This window comes from Mobula hypostoma, chromosome 8, assembly GCF_963921235.1.
Source record: "Mobula hypostoma chromosome 8, sMobHyp1.1, whole genome shotgun sequence".
Lineage (NCBI taxonomy): Eukaryota > Metazoa > Chordata > Chondrichthyes > Myliobatiformes > Myliobatidae > Mobula > Mobula hypostoma.
In genome coordinates this window covers 140,947,796-140,973,471 of record NC_086104.1, presented here as the reverse complement: position 1 = coordinate 140,973,471, position 25,676 = coordinate 140,947,796, and the positions used below count along the sequence as shown (strand labels likewise).

The 25,676-nt window shown below is 42.7% G+C and overlaps 1 protein-coding gene across 3 annotated transcripts in view; it reads right to left on the bottom strand.

Moving 5' to 3' along the window:
• LOC134351017 (anthrax toxin receptor 1-like) overlaps positions 1 to 25,676 on the bottom strand; it is a 290,770-nt gene that overhangs the window by 96,330 nt on the left and 168,764 nt on the right. For all 3 annotated transcript variants that reach the window (XM_063056982.1, XM_063056983.1, XM_063056984.1), the window contains 2 exons: positions 14,012 to 14,107; positions 4,683 to 4,721 (listed from right to left, as the gene is read on the bottom strand). In XM_063056982.1, coding sequence (XP_062913052.1) covers positions 4,683 to 4,721; positions 14,012 to 14,107 — 135 coding nt within the window. The remainder of the gene's footprint in view (positions 1 to 4,682; positions 4,722 to 14,011; positions 14,108 to 25,676) is intronic.

Genomic DNA, 25,676 nt, shown 5'->3' with positions numbered 1-25,676 from the left:
AGTCAGGCTGTCTGGAAGAGCAGGTAGATGATAGGACAAAATTCAGTCAGTAGGGATGCAGAATCAAAAAGGGTAGTAATACAGTACTCAGAGTGTTATATCTCAATGCAGGGAGTATAAGAAATAAGATGGATGATCTTGTTGCACCTACAGATTGTCAGGCATGAGGTGGTGGCAATCACTGAATCATGGCAAGGATGGTTGTAGTTCGGAGCTGAATGTCCAAGGTTACACGTTATATCGGAGGGATAGGAAGCTAGGCAGAAGGGGTGGCGTGGCTCTGCTGGTAAAGAATGGCATCAAATCAGTAGAAAGATGTGACATGGGATCGGAAGATGTTGAATCCTTGTGGGTTCAGTTAAGAAAACTGCAAGGGTAAAAGGACTCTGATGGCAGTTACATACAGGTCTCCCATCAATAGCTGTTTACAACAATTTCCCACAGTTTACAATGGGAAATAGAAAAGGTGAGTCAAAAGGGCAATGTTATGATAGTCATGAGAGATTATAACATGCAGGTCGATTCGGAACTCAGGTTGGCAATGAATCTCGAGAGACTGAATTTGTTGAAAGTCTATGAGATGGGTTTTTAGAGCAGTCTGTCGTTGAGCCTACAAGGGTATCAGCTATACTAATTGGGTACTATGTATTGAACCTGATAAAAGAACCTTTAGGAAAGCAGTGATCACAATATGATTGAGTTCCGACTTGAAATTTGATAGGGAGAAAGTAAAGTCTGACGTAGTATTTCAATGGAGAAAGGGAAATTACAGTGGCTTGAGAGAGGAGCTGGCCAAAGTAAATTGGAAGGAGATGCTGGCAGGGATGATAGCAGAGCAGCAATGGAGTGAGCTTCTGGGAAAAATGAGGAAGGTGCGGGTTAGATGAATTCCAAAAACAAAGAAATTTGCAAATGGCAAAATAGTACAACCATGGCTGACAAGGGAAGTCAAAGCTATTGTAAAAGCAAAAGAGAGGGCATACAACAAAGCAAAAATTTGCAGGAAGATGATGATTGGAAAGTTTTTATAAACCTACAGAGAGCAACTAAAAGAATCACTAGGAGGGGAATGATGAAATATGAAAACAAGCTAGCAAACAACATCAAAGTAAATAGTAAAAGCTTTTTCAAGTATGCAAAAAAATTAAAGAGAGATGAGAGTGGATATTAGATTAGATTATGAGGACATGCAGTTCTCTTTTATTGTCATTTAGTAATGCATGCATTAAGAAATGATACAACGTTCCTCCAGAATGATATCACAGAAACACAAGACAAATCAAGACTGAAAAACTGACAAAAACCACATAATTATAACATATAGTTACAACAGTGCAAATGAGTGATATAGGACTGCTAGAAAATGAGGTTGCCGAAATAATAACAGGGAACAAGGAGATGGCAAATGAACTAAATGAGTATTTTGCATCAGTCTTCACTGTGGAAGACTCTAGCAGTGTGACAGATGTTGAAGGGTGTGAGGGAAGAGAAGTGAGTGCATTTACTATTACAAGGGAGAAGGTGCTCGAAAAGCTGAAAGACCTGAAGGAACATAAGTCACCCGTACCAGATGAACTGCGGGTTGCAGTTGCAGCGGTAGAAATTACTGAAAGCATTACTAATGATCTTTCAACAATCACTGGACTCTGGCATGGTGCCAGACAACTGGAAAATTGCAAATGTCATTCAACTCTTTAAGAAAGGTGAAAGGCAGCGGAAAGGAAATTACAAACCAGTTAGCCTGCCTTCAGTGGTTGGGAAGATGTTGGAGCCAATTGTTAAGGGTGAGGTGATGGGAGTACTTGGAGACACAGGAAAGGATGGGCCAAAGTATGAACCTGTTGGAATTCTTTGAGGAGATCACAAGTAGGATAGATAATGAGGATGCAGTAGATGTTGTATATTTGAACTTTCAGAAGGTCTTTGACAAGGTGCCACACATGAGGCTGCTTACCAAGTTAAGAGCCCACGGTGTTACAGGAAAATTACTGGCATGGTTACAGCATTGGCTGATCGGTAGGAGGCAGTGAGTGGGAATAAAAGGATCCTTTTCCTGGTTGTCTGCCAGTGACAAGTGGCATTCCACGAGGGTCAGTGCTAGGACCACTTCTTTTTATGTTGTATATAAATGATTTAGATGATAGAATGGGTGGCTTTGTTGCCAAGTTTGCAGATGATACGAAGATTGGTGGAGGGGCAGGTAATGTTGAGGAAACAGGAAGGCTGCAGAAGGACTTAGACAGATTAGGAGAATGGGTAAGAAAGTGGCAAATGAAATAGAATGTTCAAAAATGCATGGTCATGCACCTTAGTAGTAGACATAAATGTGTAGACTATTTTCTAACAGGGGAGAAAATCCAAAAATCTGAGATGTAAAGGGACTTGGGAGTCCGTGTACAGAACACCCTCAGCTTAGCTTGCAAGTTGAGTTGGTGGTGAGGAAGACAAATGCAATGTTAGCATTTCACATTCATGTTCACATGTTCACATTGGGTATTGTGAACAGTTTTGGGCTCCTCATCTAAGAAAAGATGAGATGGCTTTGGAGAGGGTTCAGAGGAGGTTCACAAGGATGTTTCCAGGAATGAAAGGGTTATCATATGAGGAAAGTTTGATGGCTCTGGAATTCTTGTTGGAATTTAGGATGGGGGGGGTGGATCTCATTGAAACCTTTTGCATATTGAAAGGCATAGAAAGAGTAGATGTAGAAAGGACATTTCCTATGGTGGGGGAGTCGAAGACACAAGGGCACAGCATCAGGATAGATGGGCATCCATTTAAAACAGAGATGTGGAGAAATTTCTTTAGCCAGAGGGTGGTAAATTTGTGGAATTTGCTACCACAGGCAGCTGCGGAGAACTGGTTGTTGGGTGTATTTAAGGCAGAGATTGATAGGTTCTTGATTGTACACAGCATCAAAAGTTACGGGGAGAAGGCTGGGGAGTGAGGCTGAGGAGGGGAAAGAAGGATTCAGCCATGATTGAATGGCGGAGCAGATGCAATGGGCCAAATAGCCTAATTCTGCTCCTATGTCTTATGGTCTTATGGTATGTGAGTAATGATAAACCTGACTCTGATAAGGGTCTCTTGTTGGCTGAGAGTGGGAGGGGGCTGGGAGAGGACAATCATGGTTGGGAAAAGGGGAAGGGAGAGGGGAGGGAGTGGGAAGCACCAGAGAGACGTTCTGTAATGATCAAATGACATTGCCTGGTGTCTCAGGGCTGGGTGTGTCTGCCCCCGTGCAACCCACACCGCACCCACCCTCAGCACACTTTCTCTGTCACTTGTTCCACACCCCTCCGTGGTGCTCCACCTTGCCATTCCAAACATCATTCGCTGCCACCAGATTTCCAAGCTTGCTCTCCACTGCACATTGTCAAACACAATACTGTGTAAAAGTCTTAGGCACCCTAGCTGTATATATATATATATATTACTGAATAATACTTCTGGAAGAGTCAAGTTCAACTATCTTCTTGGACTAGCGAAGAAGAGAACCCATTGTATATTGAGAGCTGAAACAATTTTCAAGGATACACTTGCGCAGGAGAAAAAGAAACAATAGTTTGTAATCTTTAAGGCTTTCTTCCAAGAGTTGTCGTGGTTATGAGGCTTGTGTGCCTCAATGTCCCAGAGAGCTATGTTGTTCAAGGCAAAGGCTTTATGCTTTGGCTCTTGGTAGGGTCATCCATGCTAAACAGGTCAAAGAGTAGAGCACAGACTAAGAGTGGTCCATCAGCCCTCCAGGTTTGAGGTTTCAGTTCAGGGCTAACAACCCTGACTGGTGAAACAAAGCTGTTGCGGAAACGGCAATGAAGAATCCTTCTACATCTGATTGCAATGGTTTTCCAGAGTCTCTACCCAAGACTTGTATGACTGACAGTAGTGAAAACTAAGAGGAAGATACTGACACGATGAAGGAAGCCCTGAACACTGCCAGGGATGGAAAACCTTTATTGTTGCCCTAAACAGCAGAGGCATAACAGACAGTTAGTAGGTTTAAGGCCTTATGAGAACCTCATAGCTTCATGTTACTAGCAGGTATCAACCTTTATGTGTGCAGATTGAAACTTATCAATAATTCAGTTCATTCTAAATAGAAAACATGGAAGTTAAAATACTAATTTAGGAGCAGCTTAAGTTTCAAATGTACTATTATTTTCAAGCTCACTGCATTAAAATTAATGACTAATACTGTGACATGTTCTTCAGGAACAGCATCTCTCACAGGCAGATTTATAGCAGTCAAGAAATTAGGGACTCTATATCGGGATTCTTCATCCACTTAGGGGCCACTTATTTCCTAATGAATCCCATATAACAGAATCACCTTTGAACCTTTATCTTACAACCTTTTCCCTTAAGGATGGAATTCTCCTTCATTCTACAAGACAGTTCCTCAGCAACCTAAACTTCATGATACTTCACATGTTTATTCAAACATTCCGACTGAATTTATTGGACATTTTTAATGGGGGTTGCTAAAATGTCATTTTTTTTATAGGCAGCCTACTCCCTGAGTAACACTTCATGACAGCAACATTCCTGATTTATGCTGATCTCTCTTGCACTTTCCAACCCTCTGCAATATATCTTGGGATCCCTCCACCAGGAATTCTCAAATTGAAATGACGGAGGTGTGTGCAGTCCCACAGAATGCGAAGAGAAAGTTCAGTACTTACTTCATCATCAGAGGGTGGTGGTGGAGGCTCGGCAATGATCTAGAGATAGGGGAGAGAAAGAGAGAAAAGTGACATATCCAGCCAATATCTAATTTCAATCACATATTAAAGTATGTGTACTGCAAAACAAGTCTCGTAAGAACTACTAGGTAACTTCAGCCCAAGCTGTGGCCACTACTTACGAATAAGCAAGTTAATCAAAATGTTTCACATATTTATTCGAAGGTTCCAACTGATTTTATTGGATATTTTTGAGGTGGATTGCTGAAATGTCATATTTTACTGGTAATCTGTTCTCTGAGGAATATATTGTAATTTGAAAAGCATGCCAGCACCTGGTTGGCAGCGACACCTTGCATATTTGCTGTTTACCACTGTCTAGCTTCTGCAATCATTGTTGCAAAGGAAAGCTTTCTGCAAAATCTTATGCCAGCTAGTTCAGCGTCCAAGAGTGAAGAGTGAGCCAAGGTCTGGCTGATTGAAGTGCCGGGCCAGATTGAAAAGGTTAGTGTGTCGGGGCCGGAGGAGAGGGATGTCTCGGTGTTCAGTTCACTGCTTAGTGAGGCTTACTCGTCTCTTCACTGAACTGAGGCTCTGGCCTGCAACCAACGGTCTCTTGGAATGGCTGTGACTAGCTTCATAGCTGCGAGCCCACTTTTGTGAATGCTATTTGCTTACTTTTGATTGTTTGCATGAGTTTTTCCTTTTCTTTTGCACATTGGGTGTTTGACATGCTTCTTTTTAATGGATTCTATTGTGATTCTTAGTTTTGTGGCTGCCTGTAAGAAGATGAATCTCAAGGTTGTATATAGTATACATACTTTGATAATAAATGTACTTTAAACTTTGAACAAATCACCTCAGTACTATAGTGTTAGGTATGTGCATCATCTCTAGTCTCCAAGTGTATGAGCAGTAATACAGTACATCAGACTTAATTCTGGAACCAAATTCCTTTTAGTTATGGGTCAAGTGGTGCTGTTAGTCTCTACCCCTTCCTGTGTATCAGATTTCTGTAATAACGTTATGCAAAATTTTCTGACTTTTATTGGTTTTCTGAGGCCAATACATCCACACAATGCAACCTCCTAACTTCATCAACCGAATCACTTCAAACGGATGCCCACTTCTACCAGAACAATCAGTTTCTAATCTGATTCAGCCTTTCTCTATATTACTTTTGTTCTGAATTAGGGTATAGTAACACTGTGCTGTCCTAGTAGTCAGTTATTTTTATTTGTTATTTAGCACCCTTTGCTGGTAGTTTTGTATAGCAGTCATCTAGGTCATGTGATCTGTGTCTCTAGTTGATGACATCATCAGTAGGCATCCAAACAATTCCCCATGTAGAGTTAAGGGAGAGCTTGTGCCTTTTCGTCTGACCTCATCCTGACGTTCAGGCCTTTGAAAGCATCGTTGTTTTAACCTACTGCCAGTTGCTACATTAAAGAAGGTCAACTTGGAACGTCTTTGTCAGTGTAGTAATTGGGGATGGAGTTCATCTGCCTGCCAATTCAGGCAAAGCGTGTGAAGAGGACAGGACAGTAAAATGACGCCTTCTGGAATACGAAGGCAATTCTCTTTTCAAAATGTCGGACAAAAAATCATCAGGATCTCAGTCACGACAGACAAGGTCTCATGCCTCAGGTTTGACTTCATTCAAATGATCATATGGCTCCTCCCCCTGTAGGTTGTAGCCTTAACTCGTGCTGAAGCCCAAGCTGCTAAAGCAGAGGCAACTTTTGCAGAAAAGGAAAGCCAAATCAAAATGGAACAAGCACGCTTAGAGGTATCACTTGATGCCCTTCAACGGGAGCGAAGAGCTGCAGCTGTGTAGCTAAAGCTGAAGCACTAGAGGCAGACATGGAAGAGCAAAATGAGGACCTCAGCTCCAAAATTGATCTTCAAACCCATGATCCAGCGGAGCGCACAAAAGTGTATGTAGAAGGGCAGGCAAAGCATGCTACCTATCAGTCAACACCTACATTGGAAGGAATCTCTACTAACAGTGTTAGTCAACCAGCCACTGTTGTATGGCGTGCACCCAAAGCTACTGTGCAGTGTCTCATTCAGGATGGTAAGCCCAGTCATGACCGTCATCCTCAGGAGCGTATTTCATTGGTTGGAAGTCAGTTAAGGCAAACTGACACTCATATGTCACACCCTTCGGGTAGATAGCCCCAGATAGTGTGGAGTTGAAGGGGAGCCATGGATCCCATGAGTTACACAGAGGTATCTAATGACAGAGATCATCCTCAAGCACACCAGTATGTGGAGGTCCAACAGGCTAATCCTGCTGATAGTCAGAGCATGTTGGACTTTGTCAGGGTTTTTGCAAGACGTGAACTTGTGTCCTCAGGGCTTCTGCAGTTTAGTGACCATCCTGAGAGTTACAGGGCTTGGAAAGCATCATTCCTGAATGCCATACGAGGTCTAAACCTTACAGACAGTGAGGAGATGGACCTCTTGGTGAAGTGGCTAGGTACTGAGTCAGCTGAATATGTGAGAGGGCTAAGAGCTGAGCATGTCCACCATCCCCACAGAGAGGGCTCAAAATGGCTTGGAACAGACTTGATGAGTGTTATGGGTCACCAGAGGTCATTGAGAATGCACTGTTCAAGAGAGTGGATAGCTTCCCTAAGATCTTTAACAAGGACTACAGGAAGCTAAGAGAGCGAGGTGACTTGTTGATGGAGTTTGAAGCCGCTAAATCTGATGGGGACCTGCCGGGACTCATCTACTTAAACACAGCCCGTGGTATCAACCCTATCGTGCAGAAGCTGCCATATAATTTGCAGGAGAGATGGCTCTCGCACGGTTTTAAGTTCAAGGGAGAGCATAATGTTCCCTTTCCACCGTTTGCCTATTTTGTGGAGTTCGTTTGTCAGCAAGCCAAGATGCGAAATGATCCCAGCTTCTCTCTCGTTCCAGGCAGTACTGACCCTCCAGTGATGGGAAAGTCAGCTTCTAAATACAGCAGTCAGAGGCCTCCAATCTCAGTCTACAAGACTGGAGTGTCTCTTTGCACCTCCTCTTCGGCTGACAAGACATGCAAGAGTAAAGTGGATCCTGCTAAACAATGTCCCTTACACATAAACTGCACCCCCTCCAAAAATGTCGTGGATTTAGGGAGAAGTCCATCAAGAACAGGAAAGCCTTTTTAAAGCAGCATGGCATCTGCTACAAATGCTGTGCATCATCAGCACATCGAGCCAAAAACTGTGACAGCAGCATAAAGTGAGCTGAATGTGGAAGCGAGAGTCACAGCTCAGCCTTGCACCCTGGACCTGCTCCTTGGTCCTCAGGTTCCAAACTCCTGCACATGTGCATGGCGGGGAGGAAGGGAACAATATTGAAGAAGCTACTGTTTCCTCAAGCTGTACACAGGTCTGTGGGGGAGACCTCACTGGAAAATCGTGCTCAAAGATTTTTCTCGTGAAAGTCTACCCAGCTGGCCAGCAGGAAAAGGCAATCCGGTTATATGCAATACTGGACAATCAGAGTAATCGCTCATTGGTAAGGTCTGGGTTCTTTGACCTTTTTAACATCAAAGGCCACAACTCTCCCTACTCCCTCAAGACGTGTGCTGGTGTGGTTGAGACAGCAGGCAGAAGAGTGCATGGCTTTCAGGTGCAATCCGTGGTCAGGCAGATTATTCTCTCTCTACCAACACTGACTAAGTGTAACTTGATTCCGAATAATCACTCTGAAATCCCCACACCGGAAGATGCACTGCATCATGCACATCTGAAACCTCTGGCACAAAAGATCCCAAAGCTCGACCCTCAGGCTCCCATCATGATCCTGCTCGGAAGTGACATCATAAGGATCCACAAAGTACGGAAGCAGATAAATGGGCCACATGACTTCCCCTATGCTCAAAAACTGGACTTGGGTTGGGTAGTTGTTGGTAACGTCTGTCTAGGAAATGTCCACAAGCTGGCCACTACTATACCAACACTCTGGAAAATGGCCGTCACTCCGTCTTTGAACCATGCCCTAATCGCTATGTCGTAAAGGAAAAGTGGTATGGCGGCAAGGCCCCAGTTCTCCCCGCACCTGTTCATGTGGAGGGTCCCACAAGTGAGGACTACGGAGACCACCTGGGATGTAGTGTCTTTCAACAGACAAAAGATGACGACAAGATGGGCCTTTCAGTTGAGGATATACTCTTTCTGAAGACTATGAAACAGGGAGCCTATAAAAATGAGGACAATAGCTGGGTAGCTCCCCTGCCATTCAGTGCTACGACCTCGCCTTCCCAACAACAGGTCACAAGCAGCAGACCGTCTTTCTTCACTGCGCCACACCTTTAACAAGAAGCCCGAGATGAAGCCCGATATTCCAGAATGGCCATGCAGAGGTAGCTCCTCCCCTTGGAAGAGATGAAGAATGTTGGTACCTCCCTTGCTTTGCAGTTTACCATCCAAAGAAACCAGGCCAGATTCAGGTGGTCTTTGATTCAAGTGCTCAACGCAAGGGAGTCTCACTGAATCAGGTCCTCCTGACTGGCCCAGACCCCAACAAGTCTTCTTGGGGTACTTATCTGCTTTTGTAAGGACTCCATTGCCATCACAGTGGACATGCAACAGATGTTCCACTGTTTTGTCGTCAGGCCAGAAGACAGAAATTTCTTGAGATTTCTTTGGTATCGAGACAACAATGACATCATGGAGTATTGCTTGAAAGTGCACATCTTCGGGAATAGTCCATCGCCAGCAGTCGCCATTCGCTGTCTCAGATGAGCTGCTGAAGAAGGGGAGAGAAAGTTTGGCAAGGATGCAAGGCAGTTCGTTGAAAGAGACTTTTATGTTGATGATGGACTTAAGTCCCTGTCCACATCAGAGGCTGCTGTTGACCTGCTCAAAAGAATGCAGAACGTGCTGGCTTGCTCCAACCTCAGGCCACATAAAATAGCCTCAAACAGCAGAGAGGTCATGGAGGCATTCCCCACTGATGATCACGCCAATGACCTTAAAGATCTGGATCTTGGTGTTGACTCCCTACCTATACAGTGCAGCCTTGGACTCTGCTGGGACTTGAAGACACTTTCCTATTCCAGGTGGCAGAAGAAAGGAAGCCATTCACTCGCTGGGGTGTATTATGAACAGTGAACAGCTTATATGACCCGTTGGGATTTGTAGCTCCGGTCACTATACGAGGCAAGGCCTTACTTCGAGAACTCTGAATGGAGACGAGTGATTGGGATGCTCTATTACCTCCAGACAAAGAAGAGCTATGGCAAAAGTGGAGAGAATCCTTAAAAGAGCTTCAGCACCTGAAAATCCCAAGGCCATATACAAGTGTGTCTCCAACAGAAGCCCAGCACAAGGAATTCTGTCTTTTCAGATGCTTCAGATAAGGCAATAGCTGCAGTTGCCTATCTAAAGATCTCAGATGCAGAAGGGAACTGCCACATGGGCTTTATATTAGGCAAGGCAAGATTAGCTCTATGCCCAGAATAAACTATACCTCGGTTAGAGTTGTGTACTGCGGTAATGGCTGTGGACATGGTGGAGCTCATTACCTTTGAGATTGACATCAAGTGTGATGCAGTCACTTTCCATACAGACAGCAAGATAGTTCTGGGCTACAATTATAATGAAAAGTGGATAATCTACGTTTATGTATACAATCGGATCCAGAGGATCAGGAGGGGCACACAGCCACAACAATGGCATTACGTGTCCACTGAACACAACCCTGCGGGCCATGCCACAAGGTCCATCCCTGCAGCCCGTCTGAAAGACTCCACCTGGTTTACTGGGCCTGCGTTCTTATCTCAGCCAGAGAAAATTTCTCCCAAGACAGCCGTGTTTGAACTAGTGGACCCAGAACAAGATAAAGAAATTCAAGACAGTGCTCACCTCCACCACCCAAGACAGCCAACTTGGATCTCAGCGCTGTGAGCACTTTTCTACCTGGAGGGCTCTTACTCGTGCCATATCTTGTCTCAGACATATTGCATGCTTTTTCAAGAAGACCTCAGAGGATCCTACAGGGAGCTGCAAGAGATGGCATCATTGCGAGACACCATACACAGTGGAGGAACTCAGTCACAGCAAAAATGTCATCATTCGATCGGTGCAGCAGGAAACTTATGCTGAAGAAATGGAATGCATCAGGACCCAAAGAGATATCCCTAAAGACAGTCCTCTGAGGATGCTAGATCCATCTATCGGTGAGGATGGCCTATTAAGAGTCGGAGGACGTATACAGAAATCACAGTTGGAACATGAAGAGAAGAGGCCCCTAATCATTCCCAGATGGCATCATGTTACATCCCTCCTTGTGCAACATTAACATGTGGAGTCACAACATCAAGGACGCCATTTTACTGAGAGTGCTGTCCGCTCAGCTGGTTACTGGACTGTGGGTGCCAAAAGGTGTGTAAGCAGTTTCATCTTCAAGTGCATCATCTGCCGTAAGCTTCGGGGGACATGTGAAGTCCAAAAAAATGGCTGACTTACCTCCTGATAGACTCAGCATGGAACTGCCTTTCATGCATGTTGGTGTTGATGTATTTGGACCCTGGACCACCTCTGCACGCCGTACGAGGGGTGGCCATGCCGTTAGTAAAAGATGGGCAGTTTTATTTACCTGCTTAAGCATCAGAGCCATCCATCTTGAGGTCATGGAGTCCATGGACAGCTCAAGTTCTATAAATGCCCTGAGAAGGTTCCTGGCGATCTGTGGGCCAGTCAAGCAAATCCATTCTGACCGGGGAACGAATTTCATCAGAGCGTGCAAAGATCTAGGAATCTCGTCCAATGTTGACGGAGACGTGGTGAAGAGGTATCTCTCAGAAAAGGGCTGTATCTGGACATTCAATCCGCCTCATTCCTCCCATATGGGAAGGGCGTGGGACAGAATGATCGGCATCACTCGCAAGATCCTGGACTCCACGCTTCTCCAGTCAGGGCCTTCTAGACTCACTCATGAGGTGCTCACCACCTTTATGGCCGAGGTGATGGCCATTGTGAACAATAGACCTCTAGTGCCCGTGTCTACAGATGCAGATGATCCATTCATTCTCACTCCTGCCACGCTGCTCACACAGAAAAGCGGACCTTATCGCATTCCTCCAGATGAGTTCGACAGCAAGGACCTGTACAAGAGACAGTGGTGGCAGGTGCAAAGCCTCGCCAGTACCCTCTGGGACAGATGGCGCAAACAATACTTGTCTACCTTGCAGTTACGAAGGAAATGGACGTCCAGTAGGCCAAACATCACACCAGGATCTGTGGTGCTCATGAGGGATTGTCAATCCAAGAGAAGTGACGGGCCTTTAGGAGTCATAACTCAGGTATTTCCCAGCAAGAACCGAAGAGTCCATAAGGCTGAGGCGAAGATAAACAGAGGTGATGGAACAAAGCTGTTACTCAGGCCTGTGGCTGAAGTGGTCCTGCTGCTCTCCCCTGAGGACTAGGAACGAGGGACTTCCTCATTTAGAGGTGAACTGTGAAAGTGTTACATTGTGGTATCCAGGGATATCAGGTGGGGAGTGTGCTGCCTTAGTTGTCAGTTATTTTTATTTGTCATTTAGCACCCTTTGCTGGTAGTTTTGTATAGCAGTCATTTAGGTCCTGTGATCTGTGTCTCTAGTTTATGACATCATCAGTAGGCGTCGAGACAATTCTCCATGTAGAGTTGAGGGAGAGCTTGTGCCTTTTCATGCGACATCATCCTGACGTTCAGGTCTTTAAAAGCATCGTCGTTTTAACCTACTGCCAGTTGCTACATTAAAGAAAGTCAACTTGGAAGGTCTTTGTCAGTACAGTAATTGGGGATGGAGTTCATCTGCCTGTCAATTCATGCAAGGCGTGTGAAGATGACAGGACAAACACACATGGCCCATTGTGGCTTGTTGACAGTTCAACCACCTTGCTCTTTCTCCAGGGCCTTGATTTTGTTTTGTTATTTTTCTTATTTTCATTCATACAGCATTGTCCATTGGAAACATAAGGTTACTATATGTCTATGGAGGGAGTCCACCATCTTGAATTTTCATGTATGGAAATCACTTGTTGATTCTTTTGCTGAATTTACTAAGCAGATTTTTTAAAATCAGGAATGGTTTCCAAACAAGAATTTAGTTTTGTGGTGGGACTGGAATAGATCTTGAATAGAGAGGGCTATGAGATTTGATAGACCTGTTCAAAAATCAAACTCAAAGTTCAAAGTTAAATTAATATCAAACTACATAAATGTCACCATATACAACCCTGAGATTCATTTTCTTGTGGGCATACTCAAAAAATCTATAGAATAATAACTATAACAGAATCAATGAAAGACCACCCAACTAGGGCATTGAACCAAAGTGCAGAAGACAACAAACTGTGTAAATACGAAAAGAACATCCAATAATTAGTTAACAGTCCTTCAGCTGGTCGAAACAGTAGGCTAGAAATTTATTTTCAGATGCATATAGGTTGTGCCTATAACTGATATCCAGCTATAACGTGTGATTGAATGATGCACCCAAATACAAAATCTGTTCCAAACAGAAGAAGGATAGATAAATAGGAGGCAAAAGAATTAGAAGAGTTAACTGAACATTTTTAAACTGCAGGTTGTGATTTGAAATGCTCTGCCTGAAAGCAAGGGGATTCAATTGTATTTTTCGGAAGAGAAGCAAAGAGAAACTTGTCCTGTAGAACCGAGCAAAGGAGCAGGATAATCTAGGAGACACACTAGGCCAAATGGCCTCATTCCATGCTTAGTCACTTTATGGCATTCTTCTTTAGTGTTCCATCTTTATCCTATTAAAAATGACAGGGGTCATGGAGATACTTCCCATCGACTCCGTTTGACCCATCAACTACCAGCCGATGTTTCCAGAATTTGGAATTCTTCAGCTACTATTGGCATTCTTATGGAGGAAATGTACTTTAAGCATGTAGCTTGCTTCCTATGTATAGGGAAGCCTCTGAAGACTGCTTTCACATACTCTTTGATCACTGGTGCTCTGGGTCAAAAGATCCCTTGCATGCGTTCAAGTCCAGCCAGTTTCTGTCCTGTCTATCGGTAGGATGTTCCCAGCTGAGAGGTACCCCAGAGAGTGCCTCAAGTCATAAGATTTCAAAAATGAATTCATTGCTTTGATATAATGCCTGGAAGCAATTTGATTGAAAGCTGGGATATCCAGAAAGATTGCTACTTTTCCCATTTTCCTACAACAAATTAACAAAACCTCGTGACCATTCTGCGTACTTTTGTTCCTGGATGACACACTTGTTTTGCCAGTTCTGAGAATTGTTTCTGCTCATAGTTGGTGAAGCTTGCACAATTGTTTCATGAGCATCTGAATTAATACCAGGACTTACCACGGTGCAGCACAAGGGCCAGAACCACCAGAAAAGAACCAGTGCCAGCAGGAGGAAAAGGATTAGGAGTGCAATGGCCAAAATTGTTCCATCGGACTGCAATGAAAAAAAAGAAAGGGAGAATTTGATTAGTAATTCCTGAACAAAACAAACAGGAAGTATTCCTGTTAGTCAGCTTGGTTGCAAAGTAAATCAAACAGTGAAACATGTCTCAGGCATGCTTTGTCTTCCTTTGTTTCAAGAGTTTCTTTTTCATTTGCGTGATCTGTTTGAGCCAAATGACATTTCGCCTTCCTCTCTGTGAGAGGAGTGAATGTGGAGAGGATGTTTCCATTAAGAGAGTCCAGGATCCAAGGGTACAACCTCAGAATAAAGTGACATCCTTTTAAAACTGATTTAAGGACTTTTCTTCAGCTAGAGGGTAGTGAATCTGTGAATCCATTGGCACAGAGGGGTGGTGGAGATCAAGTCATTGGATGTATTTAAGGCAAAGTTCTTGATAGGTTAAGGGAGTTGGGTGTAAGGTTTATGGGGGGAAGGCAAGAGAATGGGTTGGAAACAATTTCAGTCATGATGGAATGGTGGAGCTAATTCGATGGGCCAATTATCCTAACTGTGTTCCTATATCTTATGGTCTTATAGTGTAACAAAATACAAGTTTAAATCATTGTGATATTTGCAGTTCAACTCTTACTTACAGCATTTTTCTTTGGATAACCAAAGGTTTGCTAAGGCTGTGAACTAATAGTTGTGCTTACATTTATTGAAGAAGAACAAAAAAAGTTTGCTGTATCTGTGGCTCAGTGAGCAGAAATTTCATCTCTGATTTGTATTGTTGTGGATTCATGTCTATTCCTGAGATATAACAAGGTTGAGACAATTGTATCATTTAAGAAACACTTGGATAGGGAAATAGAGGGGCTGGGCTGGGAGGGATGTAGGCTGAACGCAAAAAAATAGACTATTTGGGTGGACACCATGGTCAGCTCGGACGGGTTGAGCTGAGGACACTGCATTCATTCTGCATTGCTGCATGACTCTTTGATAATATGACTATTGTGAAACTCTAAGAAAATCATTCAGATGGGGAAATGAACATCAAGACCAAAGTAAAAGATCCTATTAGTCAACCAATCAACCAAACTATCCTGTGGCAATATTCAAGTTCACCATTGCTAATTCCAAAATACATGTCACAAAACTAATGGTGAAAATGAAGTGATGCATTCTTTCTCTCCTTACTTCATCTCTGGGGGAAGCATCTATTTGCAGACCATCCTAAACTGACAGGATCACTTTGCAACACCTTGCAACCATGCTTTATTTATTTCTTTTTTGGGATGCTGCACGGAGTAGGCCCTACCAGCCCTTCGAGACGCGCCACCCATCAATCCCTGATTTAATCACGGGACAATTTACAATGACCAATTAACCTACCGACCAGTAGGTCTTTCGACTGTGGGAGAAAAGCAGAGCACCTGGAGGAAATCCACACGGTCATGGGGAGGACGTGCAAACTCCTCACAGCGAGTGGTGGGAACTGAGCCTGTGTTGCTGGTACTGTTAAGCTTTGTGCTAACCACCACGTTACCATGCCGCCCTACTGCAGGGCAAGTAATTCCAACCTTATGAAAATGAAAACTTTTCATTATTGTAGTTCATAGCTTACAGTGGCATGCAAAAGTTTGGGCACCCCCGGTCAAAATTTCTGTTACAGTGAATAGCTAAGTGAGTAAAAGATGACCTGATTTCCAAAAGGCATAAAGTTAAAGATGACACACTTCTTTAATATTTTAAGTAAGATTACTTTTTATTTCCACCTTTTACAGTTTCAAAATAACAAAAGAGGAAAAGGGCCTGAAGCAAAAGTTTGGGCACCCTGCATGGTCAGTACTTAGTAATGCCCCCTTTGGCAAGTATCACAGCTTGTAAACACTTTCTGTAGCCAGCTAAGAGTCTTTCAATTCTTGTTTGGGGGATTTTCGGCCATTCTTCTTTGCAAAAGGCTTCTAGTTCTGTGAGATTCTTGGGTGGTCTTGGGCATCATTTATTTTAATTTTCAGAGTGCTAGGCAGCTGCTTAGAGGAGCCCATGGCTGCTGATTGTTGGGACAAGGTTTGAGGAGTCAAGGTATTTATAAAGCTTTGAAATTTGCATCACCTGGCCTTTCCTAATGATGAGTGTGAACAAACTATAGCCCTAACAAGCTAATTAAGGTCTGAGACCTTGGTAAAAGTTATCTGAGAGCTCAAATCTCTTGGGGTGCCCAAACTTTTGCATGGTGCTCCTTTCCTTTTTTTCCACTCTAAAATTGTACAAAACAAAAAATAATACACTAATCTTGCTTAAAATGTTGAAAAGAATGTTTCATCTTTAACTTTATGACTTTTGGAGATCAGTTCATCTTCCACTCACTTAACTATTCAGAGTAACAGAAATTTTGACCGGGGTGCCTAAACTTTTGCATACCACTGTATATATTTACTGCAGAAATGATGCATATACAGTAACAACAGGATACAGAGGCATGCAGCTAATTCCCCTCTCCTACTCTTATTTGGACAAGTGGCTGTGGTTTCTGTTTTCTCTGTTTTCTGACTAAACTGACTTTGTTCCTGAAGTTGAGACTGTTTGTTGTGACTCAGCTCCTCTGACTCAGTGTTGTTAACAAATATTCTGTAAATGTAAGCCTTTTCTTGAAATAGCTTACTGTTCTGAGCCACTGGCTAGAATGTTGGAGAGTTTCAGTTGAAATCATATTGCATTGAATTGAAGACTCATTATCCAGGACACCTCTCCCTTCGCATTACTACTATCATAACTATGTTCATAGAGGAGGCACAGGAACCTTGAAGAACTACATCAAACAATTCAGGAACAGCTTTTTGCCTTCCACTGTGAAACTTTCTGAATGGTCCATGAACTCAAGATCACTACCTCATTATTCCTTTTATTTTGCACTGATTAACTGTATATGTCATTTATCACCAATTTATGCCTTTGCATCTGATTCTGATTCCAGGGCTTTTGTGTGGTAGTCATCCTCCATGCTGGTTTTTAAGTTTGCAAGAGTTCCACTGAAGCTTTGAGTGTATAAATGTCTAAAGTGTAGGTGAGGGTGAACCAACAAAATGGGAAGGTAGCCATGTATGAAATCAAGACACTTAGCTTCTTCTCACTGATTAAGTAAATGGGCCTGCTGAAGAAAAGGAACAACAGTGTCTCTGCTTAAAGCATTGGTCAATGTTTAATATTGCTTGATGATAACAGTAGAAACCTGACAGATCAGATTGGACAAAGAGATAGTTGAGACTCTTTTGTGGAATCCATCAGATCTTATCCAGAGAAGTTGAGACCTTAATTTAAATCCCTCATAATTTGAACTATCAGGATACAATGAAACTCTTTGATCTATTGCTCAGAGAGTAAACAATAGACATAGTAATGATAAATACAACTATAAAACTGCAAAATGATGCAAAGGTTGTTGTGCAAACTGAAGTTGTGCAGACAGAAAAAGGAAGCGTGGTGTGCAAATTAGTGATCATCACATGTGCTATATGCAATAAAACGTGGCTACATGCTGTAGTCTGTTTCTCAGATTCCTATCCAATCACTTTGTCGAAACAAAATTTTGGAAGTGTACTACACTGCATAGATGCTCCTTACTACAAGGAACGAAGAGTGATATTTCCACTCTTCAGTGTATCTATCATACAAACTAATTCAAGACTCAATTTTCTAAAAGATTTTGAGGGTTTAACTTTATTTTCATGTACATCAAAGCATATAGAGAGCTGTGTCTTCTGCGTCAACCACCAACACAGTTTGAGGATGTCCAGAGGGTAGCCCACAAGTTTCGCCATGCCTCCGGCACCAACATAGCATGCCCACAACTTATGAACCCTAACCCTAACCTGGATATCTTTTGAATGTGTAAGGAAATCAGAGCGGCAAGAGGGAATCCCAAATCACAAAGAGAATGTACAAACTCCTTACAGACAACAGTGGGAATTGAACCCCGATCGATGATCACTGGCACTGTAAAGCCTTGCGCTAACCACTAAGTTATTGTGGGACCTGGTATGTATGGGTTAGAAACATAGAAACATAGAAAACCTACAGCACAATACAGGCCCTTCAGCCCACAAAGTTGTGCCTATCCATGTACCTATCCAAAAGTCTCTTAAAAGACTCTAACGTATCCACCTTCACCACCATTGCCGGCAGCCCATTCCACGCACTCACCACTCTCTGAGTAAAAAACTTACCCCTGACATCTCCTCTGTACCTACTTCCCACCACGCTAAACCTGTGTCCTCTTGTGGCAACCATTTCAGCCTTGGGAAAAAGCCTCTGACTATCCACACAATCAATGCCTCTCATCATCTTATACACCTCTATCAGGTCACCTCTCATCCTCCGTCACTCCAAGGAGAAAAGGCTAAGTTCACTCAAGCTATTTTCATAAGGCATTCTCCCCAATCCAGGCAACATCCTTGAAAATCTCCTCTGCACATTTTCTATGGCTTCCACATCTTTCCTGTAGTGAGGCGACCAGAACTGAGCACAGTACTCCAAGTGGGGTCTGGCCAGGGTCCTATACAGCTGCAACATTACCTCTCAGCTCCTAAATTCAATTCCACGATTGATGAAGGCCAATACACCGTATGCCTTCTTAACCACAGGGTCAACCTGCACAGCTGCTTTGATCGTCCTATGGACTCAGACCCCAAGACCCCTCTGATCCTCCACACTGCCAAGAGTCTTACCATTAATACTATATTCTGCCATCGTATTTGAACCACCTCACACTTATCTGGGTTGAACTCCATCTGCCACTTCTCAGCCCATTTTTGCATCCTAGCAATATCTCACTGTAACCTCTGACAGCCCTCCACACTATCCACAACACCTCCAACCTTTGTGTCATCAGCAAACTTACTAACCCATTCCTCCACTTCCTCATCCAGGTCATTTATAAAAATCACAAAGAATAAGGGTACCAGAACAGATCCCTGAGGCACACACTGGTCACCGACCTCCATGCAGAAAATGACCTATCTACAACCGCTCATTGCCTTCTATGGGCAAGCCAGTTCTGGATCCACAAAGCAATATCCCCTTGGATCCCATGCCTCCTTACTTTCTCAATAAGCCTTGCATGGGTACGTTGTCAAATGCCTTGCTGAAATCCATATATGCTACATCTACTGCTCTTCCTTCATTGATGTATTTAATCACATCCTCAAAAAATTCAATCAGGCTCGTAAGGCACGACTTGCCCTTGACAAAGCCATGCTGACTATTCCTAATCATATTATACCTCTCCAAATGTTCATAAATCCTGCCTCTCAGGATCTTCCCCATCAACTTACCAGCCACTTAAGTAAGACTCACTGGTCAATAACTTCCTGGGCCTACTCTACTTTTTCTGGAATAAAGGAACAGCATCCGCAATCCTCCAGAACCTCTCCCGTCCCCATTGATGATGCAAAGATCATCGCCAGAAGCTCAGCAATCTCCTCCCTCGCCTCCCACAGTAGCCTAGGGTATATCTCATCCAGTCCCGATGACTTATCCAACTTGATGCTTTCCAAAAGCTCCAGCACATCCTCTTTCTTAATATCTACATGCTCAAGCTTTTCAGTCTGCCGCAAGTCATCACGATAATCACCACGATCCTTTTCCATAGTGAATACTGAAGTAAAGTATTCATTAAGTATCTCTGCTGTTTCCTCTGGTTCCATACATACTTTCCCACTGTCACACTTGATAGGTTCTATTCTTTCACGTCTTATCCTCTTGTACAGGTCACACCTGCCTCAAAAGAGGTCCCAATGATCCAGAAATCTGATTCCTTGCCCCCGCTCCAGTCCCTCAGCCACGCATTTATCCTCCACCTCATTCTATTCCTATACTCACTGTCATGTGGCACAGGCAGTAATCCCAAGTTTACTACCTTTAAGGGCCTGCTTCTCAACTTCCTTCCTAACTCCCTGTAGTCTTTTTTTCAGGACCTCTTCCCTTTTCCTACCTATGTCAATGGTACCAATTTGTACCACGACCTCTGTCTGTTCTCCCTCCCACAGCAGGATATCTTGGACGTGATCTGAAACATCCCGGACCCTGGCACCTGGGAGGCAAATTACCAACCGAGTTTCTTTCCTGCGTCCACAGAATCGCCTGTCTGACCCCCGAACTATAGAGTCCCCTATCGCTACTGCCTTCCTCTTCCTTTCCCTACCCTTCTGAGCCACAGAGCCGGACTCTGTGCTGGAGGCACGGCCACTGTTGCTTCCCCCAGGCAGGCTGTCCCCCCCAACAGTACTCAAACAGGAGTACCTATTGTCGAGGGGTACAGCCACAGGAGTACTCTCTAGTACCTGACTCTTCCCCTTCCCCCTCCTGACTGTGACCCACTTGTCTGTCTCCCGTGGCCCTGGGTTGGTCCACAAGCCAAACAAAATCTGATTTCTACTGGGAACATAGATCCAAAGAGAGTTGAATGTGTATTCCTCCCTACCCTTGCCCATGCCCAAGTCACATGCTCGAATTACCTCTCAGCCCATTTTTAGGTGTTGCCTCTTAGCTCAACATCTTCTCTCTGCCTCACTAATATCCTTCATTTGTGTGTCTGGTTGGCACGGTAAACTCTTGGTTATCTTGTATTTATGCAAGTGGAATTCTTACATGACCAGCAAAAATTTCTAAGAATACAATTTCATAGATTTTTTTTTCAAAAATGTAAATATGAATTTGGTGTGTTGGGTTTTGATGCAATTTTGCTGTCTCCCATCAACCTACAGCACAGCTGCCCATCCTAGTCCCTCACACATATTCACAGCCGGAGATTGGTCCCAATTGTGATTCATAAACTGAACTCCACTTCTCTGTTCTATCCACAATGTTAATTATGAGCAATTCTGCTCAACAGAAAATAAAAACATGGAAAATAATGGAAAAAAGTGAAAATCATAATGATATTATGGAAGTATCATTTACAAGCTCCTTAACAACTCATAATAATAAAATGTAAAGCTTAAAGAATTGCTTCTGAATTCAGGGAGTGATAAAATTGTTGAAAAATGCCATTTAGCAAAGGTTGATCATCATGACTGCACTTTATATACTGGTTAGCCACAACATTGTGGGCCGAAGGGCCTCTTCCTGTGCTGTATTGTTCTATGCTCTACATGTTTCAAGTAATTTTAGTTCAAATTTTAGCCATCTGTGCATAGTAGTCCATGTCTGGTCTACATAAGGTTGCATTGCTTTCAAGAAATAGGATTAAAACAGTGTATCCTAGTTAAAGTTGTATGCAAAATACACATGAAAAGACAGGTTTTAGTTTAATTACATTTATACATAAGGGCAGTGCAGCAGCAGAATGATTAAAAGCAACATCCGCTGAAAATTTGGCAGTTCTTGTGACAGCAAAGAAGGGAGAATCTGCAGATGCTGGAAATCCAAGCAACACACACAAGCTGCTGGAGGAACTCAGCAGGCCAAGCAGCATCTATGGAAAAAAGTACAGTTGATGTTTCAGGCTGAGACCTTTTGGCAGGACCCTGTGATTCATGTGATAGTGAGTACAGTCAGTCATTCAAATTGTTTTTATTATATTTGCATTACCACAGTTCAGCCCATGAGAACTATGATATAAAACATAGTTACATAAAAATGGTAAAGAGATTATGTATATAGTTCAGCAATTTATTCAAAGGTTTATGTACAGAACTCTAGCAATATGGATGTAATGATCACCTGACCAACTCATAAGCAATCTCTATACCCCTCCACCCTCATGCTTCATCATGGATGCTGGATGGTTGAGATTATATAGTATTGTAAAGTAACTTGGCTGTTGAAGACACTATAGCCATGTAAATATTGCCAAATAAATATATATACTTTCATCACAATGGCATTTCAGTTCTTCATTAGGTAAACAAAAGGGACATACAGTAGTAATTTAGGATGTTTCCTTTATAATCCTGGGCTAAAATATTTAAACCAGATAAATTCCTTCTTTCTGTCTATTTACTAACTTATTTAGAGATACAATGCAAAACAGGCCCATCTGAATGCAACCAGCCACACCATTCAATAACTGAACTATTTTAAAACCAGTCTAATTATGGAACAATTTACAATAACCAATTAACCCACTAACCAGTATGTCTTTGTGTGGGGAACCTGGAGCACCCAGACAAAATCAATGCACTCACAGGGCGAACGTACAAACTCCTTACAGTCAGCACTGGAGTTGAACAAACTTCGAAATGCTCTGAATTGTAATAGCATCACCTATTACTAATTATTAATAGTTATTAGTTAGTTAACATAATTACCATTATTAATACATTAATTATTACTTACAACTAATCATGAATTATTAATTATAGGCTGCAGATTCATCAGTAGTTTTCAAAAGGGAATTTACTGAATGAAGAAACAAAATTGCCCGATTATGAGGAAAGTGGATCAAATGTGAAGGGTGAGACAATCTCCTCCAGTGCTATAAATTCCAATAATGTCATCTCTATCTTTAGAGAAATCACAACATTCAATTATGTTTCAGTTATGCTTTTGGTCACCAATAGCTCCTAATATCCTAACATTCTCTTGGATTGTTAATGCTCCTGTGAAATTAATAGGCCCATACCTCATGTTAAAAGTGTTTCATAAAAATTAAGTTTTGTACTGTCTTTATAAGAATGGGATCACATTGTATCATGCATCTCTTCAACTTCAGATTTCAGCTGCACAAAATCCATTGGTCTCAAAACACCTGGTGGCTAACACAAAGATGCACAACGACAACCAATGTGCTATCAGAAGGGGCTTCCATAGCAGTCACACATACCAAGGACAGAGAATCCATAATATATGTGAGGCCCACTTCAATGTTACTTAAAGAGAAACCACTAAACAGGCCACAAACTGCGGCTTTCAGAACTGGAAACCCATCTGCGGCCAGGTTGCCATATGTAACACTCCTATCCACCATAAAGGTTCCTCCTCTGGAGCCTTATCCTTTCCTGGTTGTGGTATCCACACACAAGATTACAACTCTCACTTGATTCCATCTAGACTTCCAACTGCTGTACTTCAACCATCAATCCTCAAACTTCAATACTCTTACCAAACTTTTCCACTACCTTCAAGCCTTTTGGCAACTTTCCACTGCTCCTCATTGCACACACCCCCATTTCCACAAACTGGACATGGTCTTATGTGGTCTTATAATGAATTAGTGAGGCCTCACTTGGAGTATTGTGAGCAGTTTTGGCCCTTATCTAAGAAAGAACGTGCTGATATCGGAGAAGGTTCATGAAAATGATTCCTGGATCGAGCGGCTTATCATATAATGAGCGTTTGATGGTTCTGGGCCTGTATTCTTTGGAATTCAGAAGCATGAGGGGATCTCATGGAATGTTGAAAGGTGTTGATAGAGTGGATGCAGAGAGGATGTTTCCTATGATGGGATGTCTAGGACCAGGAGGCACAGCCTCAAAATAGAGGGATGTCCATTTAAAATACAGATAAGGAGGAATTTCTTTAGCCAGAGAGTGTTGAATCTGTGGAATTCGTTGCCACAGGCAGTTGTAGAGGCCAAATCACTGGGTATATCTAAGGTAGAGGTTGATAGTTTCTTGACTAGTCAGGGCATGAAGGGTGATGGGAAGAAGGCAGGAGATCGGGGCTGAGTAAAAAATAGATCAGCCATGATGAAATGGCAGAGCAGTCTTGATGGTCTAAGTCGTCTAATTCCGCTTCTATATCATATCTTATGGTGTTATCTGATTGTGCAATGATCATGTGTGCAAAGGCCCTCAGAGAGCAGAACTAAATGATGCCATTGTCCACAAGCACTAATGAATATCGCAGCAAACAGAACAGATTTCACCCACGGAGTTCCATCCTCATAAACAACTGAAACAGGTTCCCTTCATTTTCTGGAACACGGCATTTTGTGCAGCAGCTCGGAAAACTAGGAACCTGAGCCTATTAATTTTCTTGCTTAACGGACATTGTGACCTATTATATTGAACCTGCTCTGAACGAAGATCAGTTTGCATGCAGGATCGACGTCTGCGTTTTAAAAGTGATTTTTTTTTAATAGAGAATTATGGAGTTAAATCTTGAACTGGAAGGACTAGCTATAAAATCTTAGTGGTTTTTGTGGGTCCTGAAAAATGAATATGTTGGCTGGCTTGGAGGATAGGATGTTTGGTTGTTTGTCCGTGCATGTAAATCTTTAATTATTGAGCGAAAAAGAACTCTATCACAGGAAAAGAAAGCAAAAGTACAGATCTGCAGAAAGAACCGTCAAGTAAGTCCTTTTTGTTATACTCCATGACTTCTTTTCTGACACATGCCAAACAGATTGGAAGACAGCGCTGGCACTAGTCCACAATCTGTGCTGCTAAGCTTAATCACAGGCCAAGTAATGTGAGTTAATTTAAGGTTTCTGATAAAGAGGGGAAGGAATATTATATGCTATCAGGTGATAACTTCATGGTGCCTCCCCGTACACCTCATCTCACCTCTTCTTCTGAATTCTGAAAGGAACCAGGTCAAACCTTTCAATAATGAGGCAGAGAGCTTTTCTTCAACCCTCCTCTTCCTCCCTCTGGCTCTTCAGATACATTTTCAAAATGGAAGTAGGGAGAATCATATCAAAGAACCCAAAATTTCTGAAATTGCATCATTATGAGGTGAAATTAGATGATATGGTACTGAAGCCAGAAGAAGTAAATAGATTTGGTGGTCCAGTAGTGATAGAACCCAACAAATGCTCTTGGCAAAGAACCCTCTAGTTCAACAGCCTTCACAATGTGCTTCACTTTGTACTAAGCCATTTTATTTTCTTCTGTCAGAGGCTGAGGGGAGATCTGATAGAGTTTTATTAGATTATGAAGGGCATAGATAGTGTAGACAGGGAGTATCCTTTTCCAGAGGCTAATACCAGAGGGCATGCACTGAAGGTGAGAGGGGCTGGGTTCAAAGGGGATGTGAGGCATTAAGGTTTTTTTACTCAGAGAGTGGTGGATGCCTGGAATGCGTTGCCTTCTATGTTGGTAGAGGCAAATACATTAGAGACTCTTGAAAGACATTTAAATAGACACATGAATATGATGAAGATGGAGAGGTATGGACGTTGTGCAGGTAGGAAGGATTAGTTTTTTTCTGTTCCTGTGCTGTACTGTTCTATATTCTATCAGAGGGAAATGGTTTTGTATAACAATCTACCTTAAATAGGTAAAGGATTATCACAGCCACCACCAGAGATCAAGGGCCACCTTTCTGTTCATGCTGGGACAGTTGAACATCCAACAGTTGGAAAATAAAACTAACCACTCCCTTGTGATTTTTTAGGAAGGTGGGTAGAGAGCTTCAAAATCCCTGATACCAACCCACCTCTCCATCCAACAACAGTGTTCTACAAACCCAGCTTTCTCCGGAAAAGAGTCTTAAACTGGTTGATGCATCCAGTTTTGATTTCCTTGTGCCAGCTGAGAAGGCACTGACCTATGGCATGAAAGCAGACCCACAAGATTGCATTACTATTCTCCTCCATCCCTAACTGAGGCCGAAGCTTGGCTAAAATATTTGGATTAGACTCAACAGTGAAAATATTCCAGTCTTCTCAGCTGGA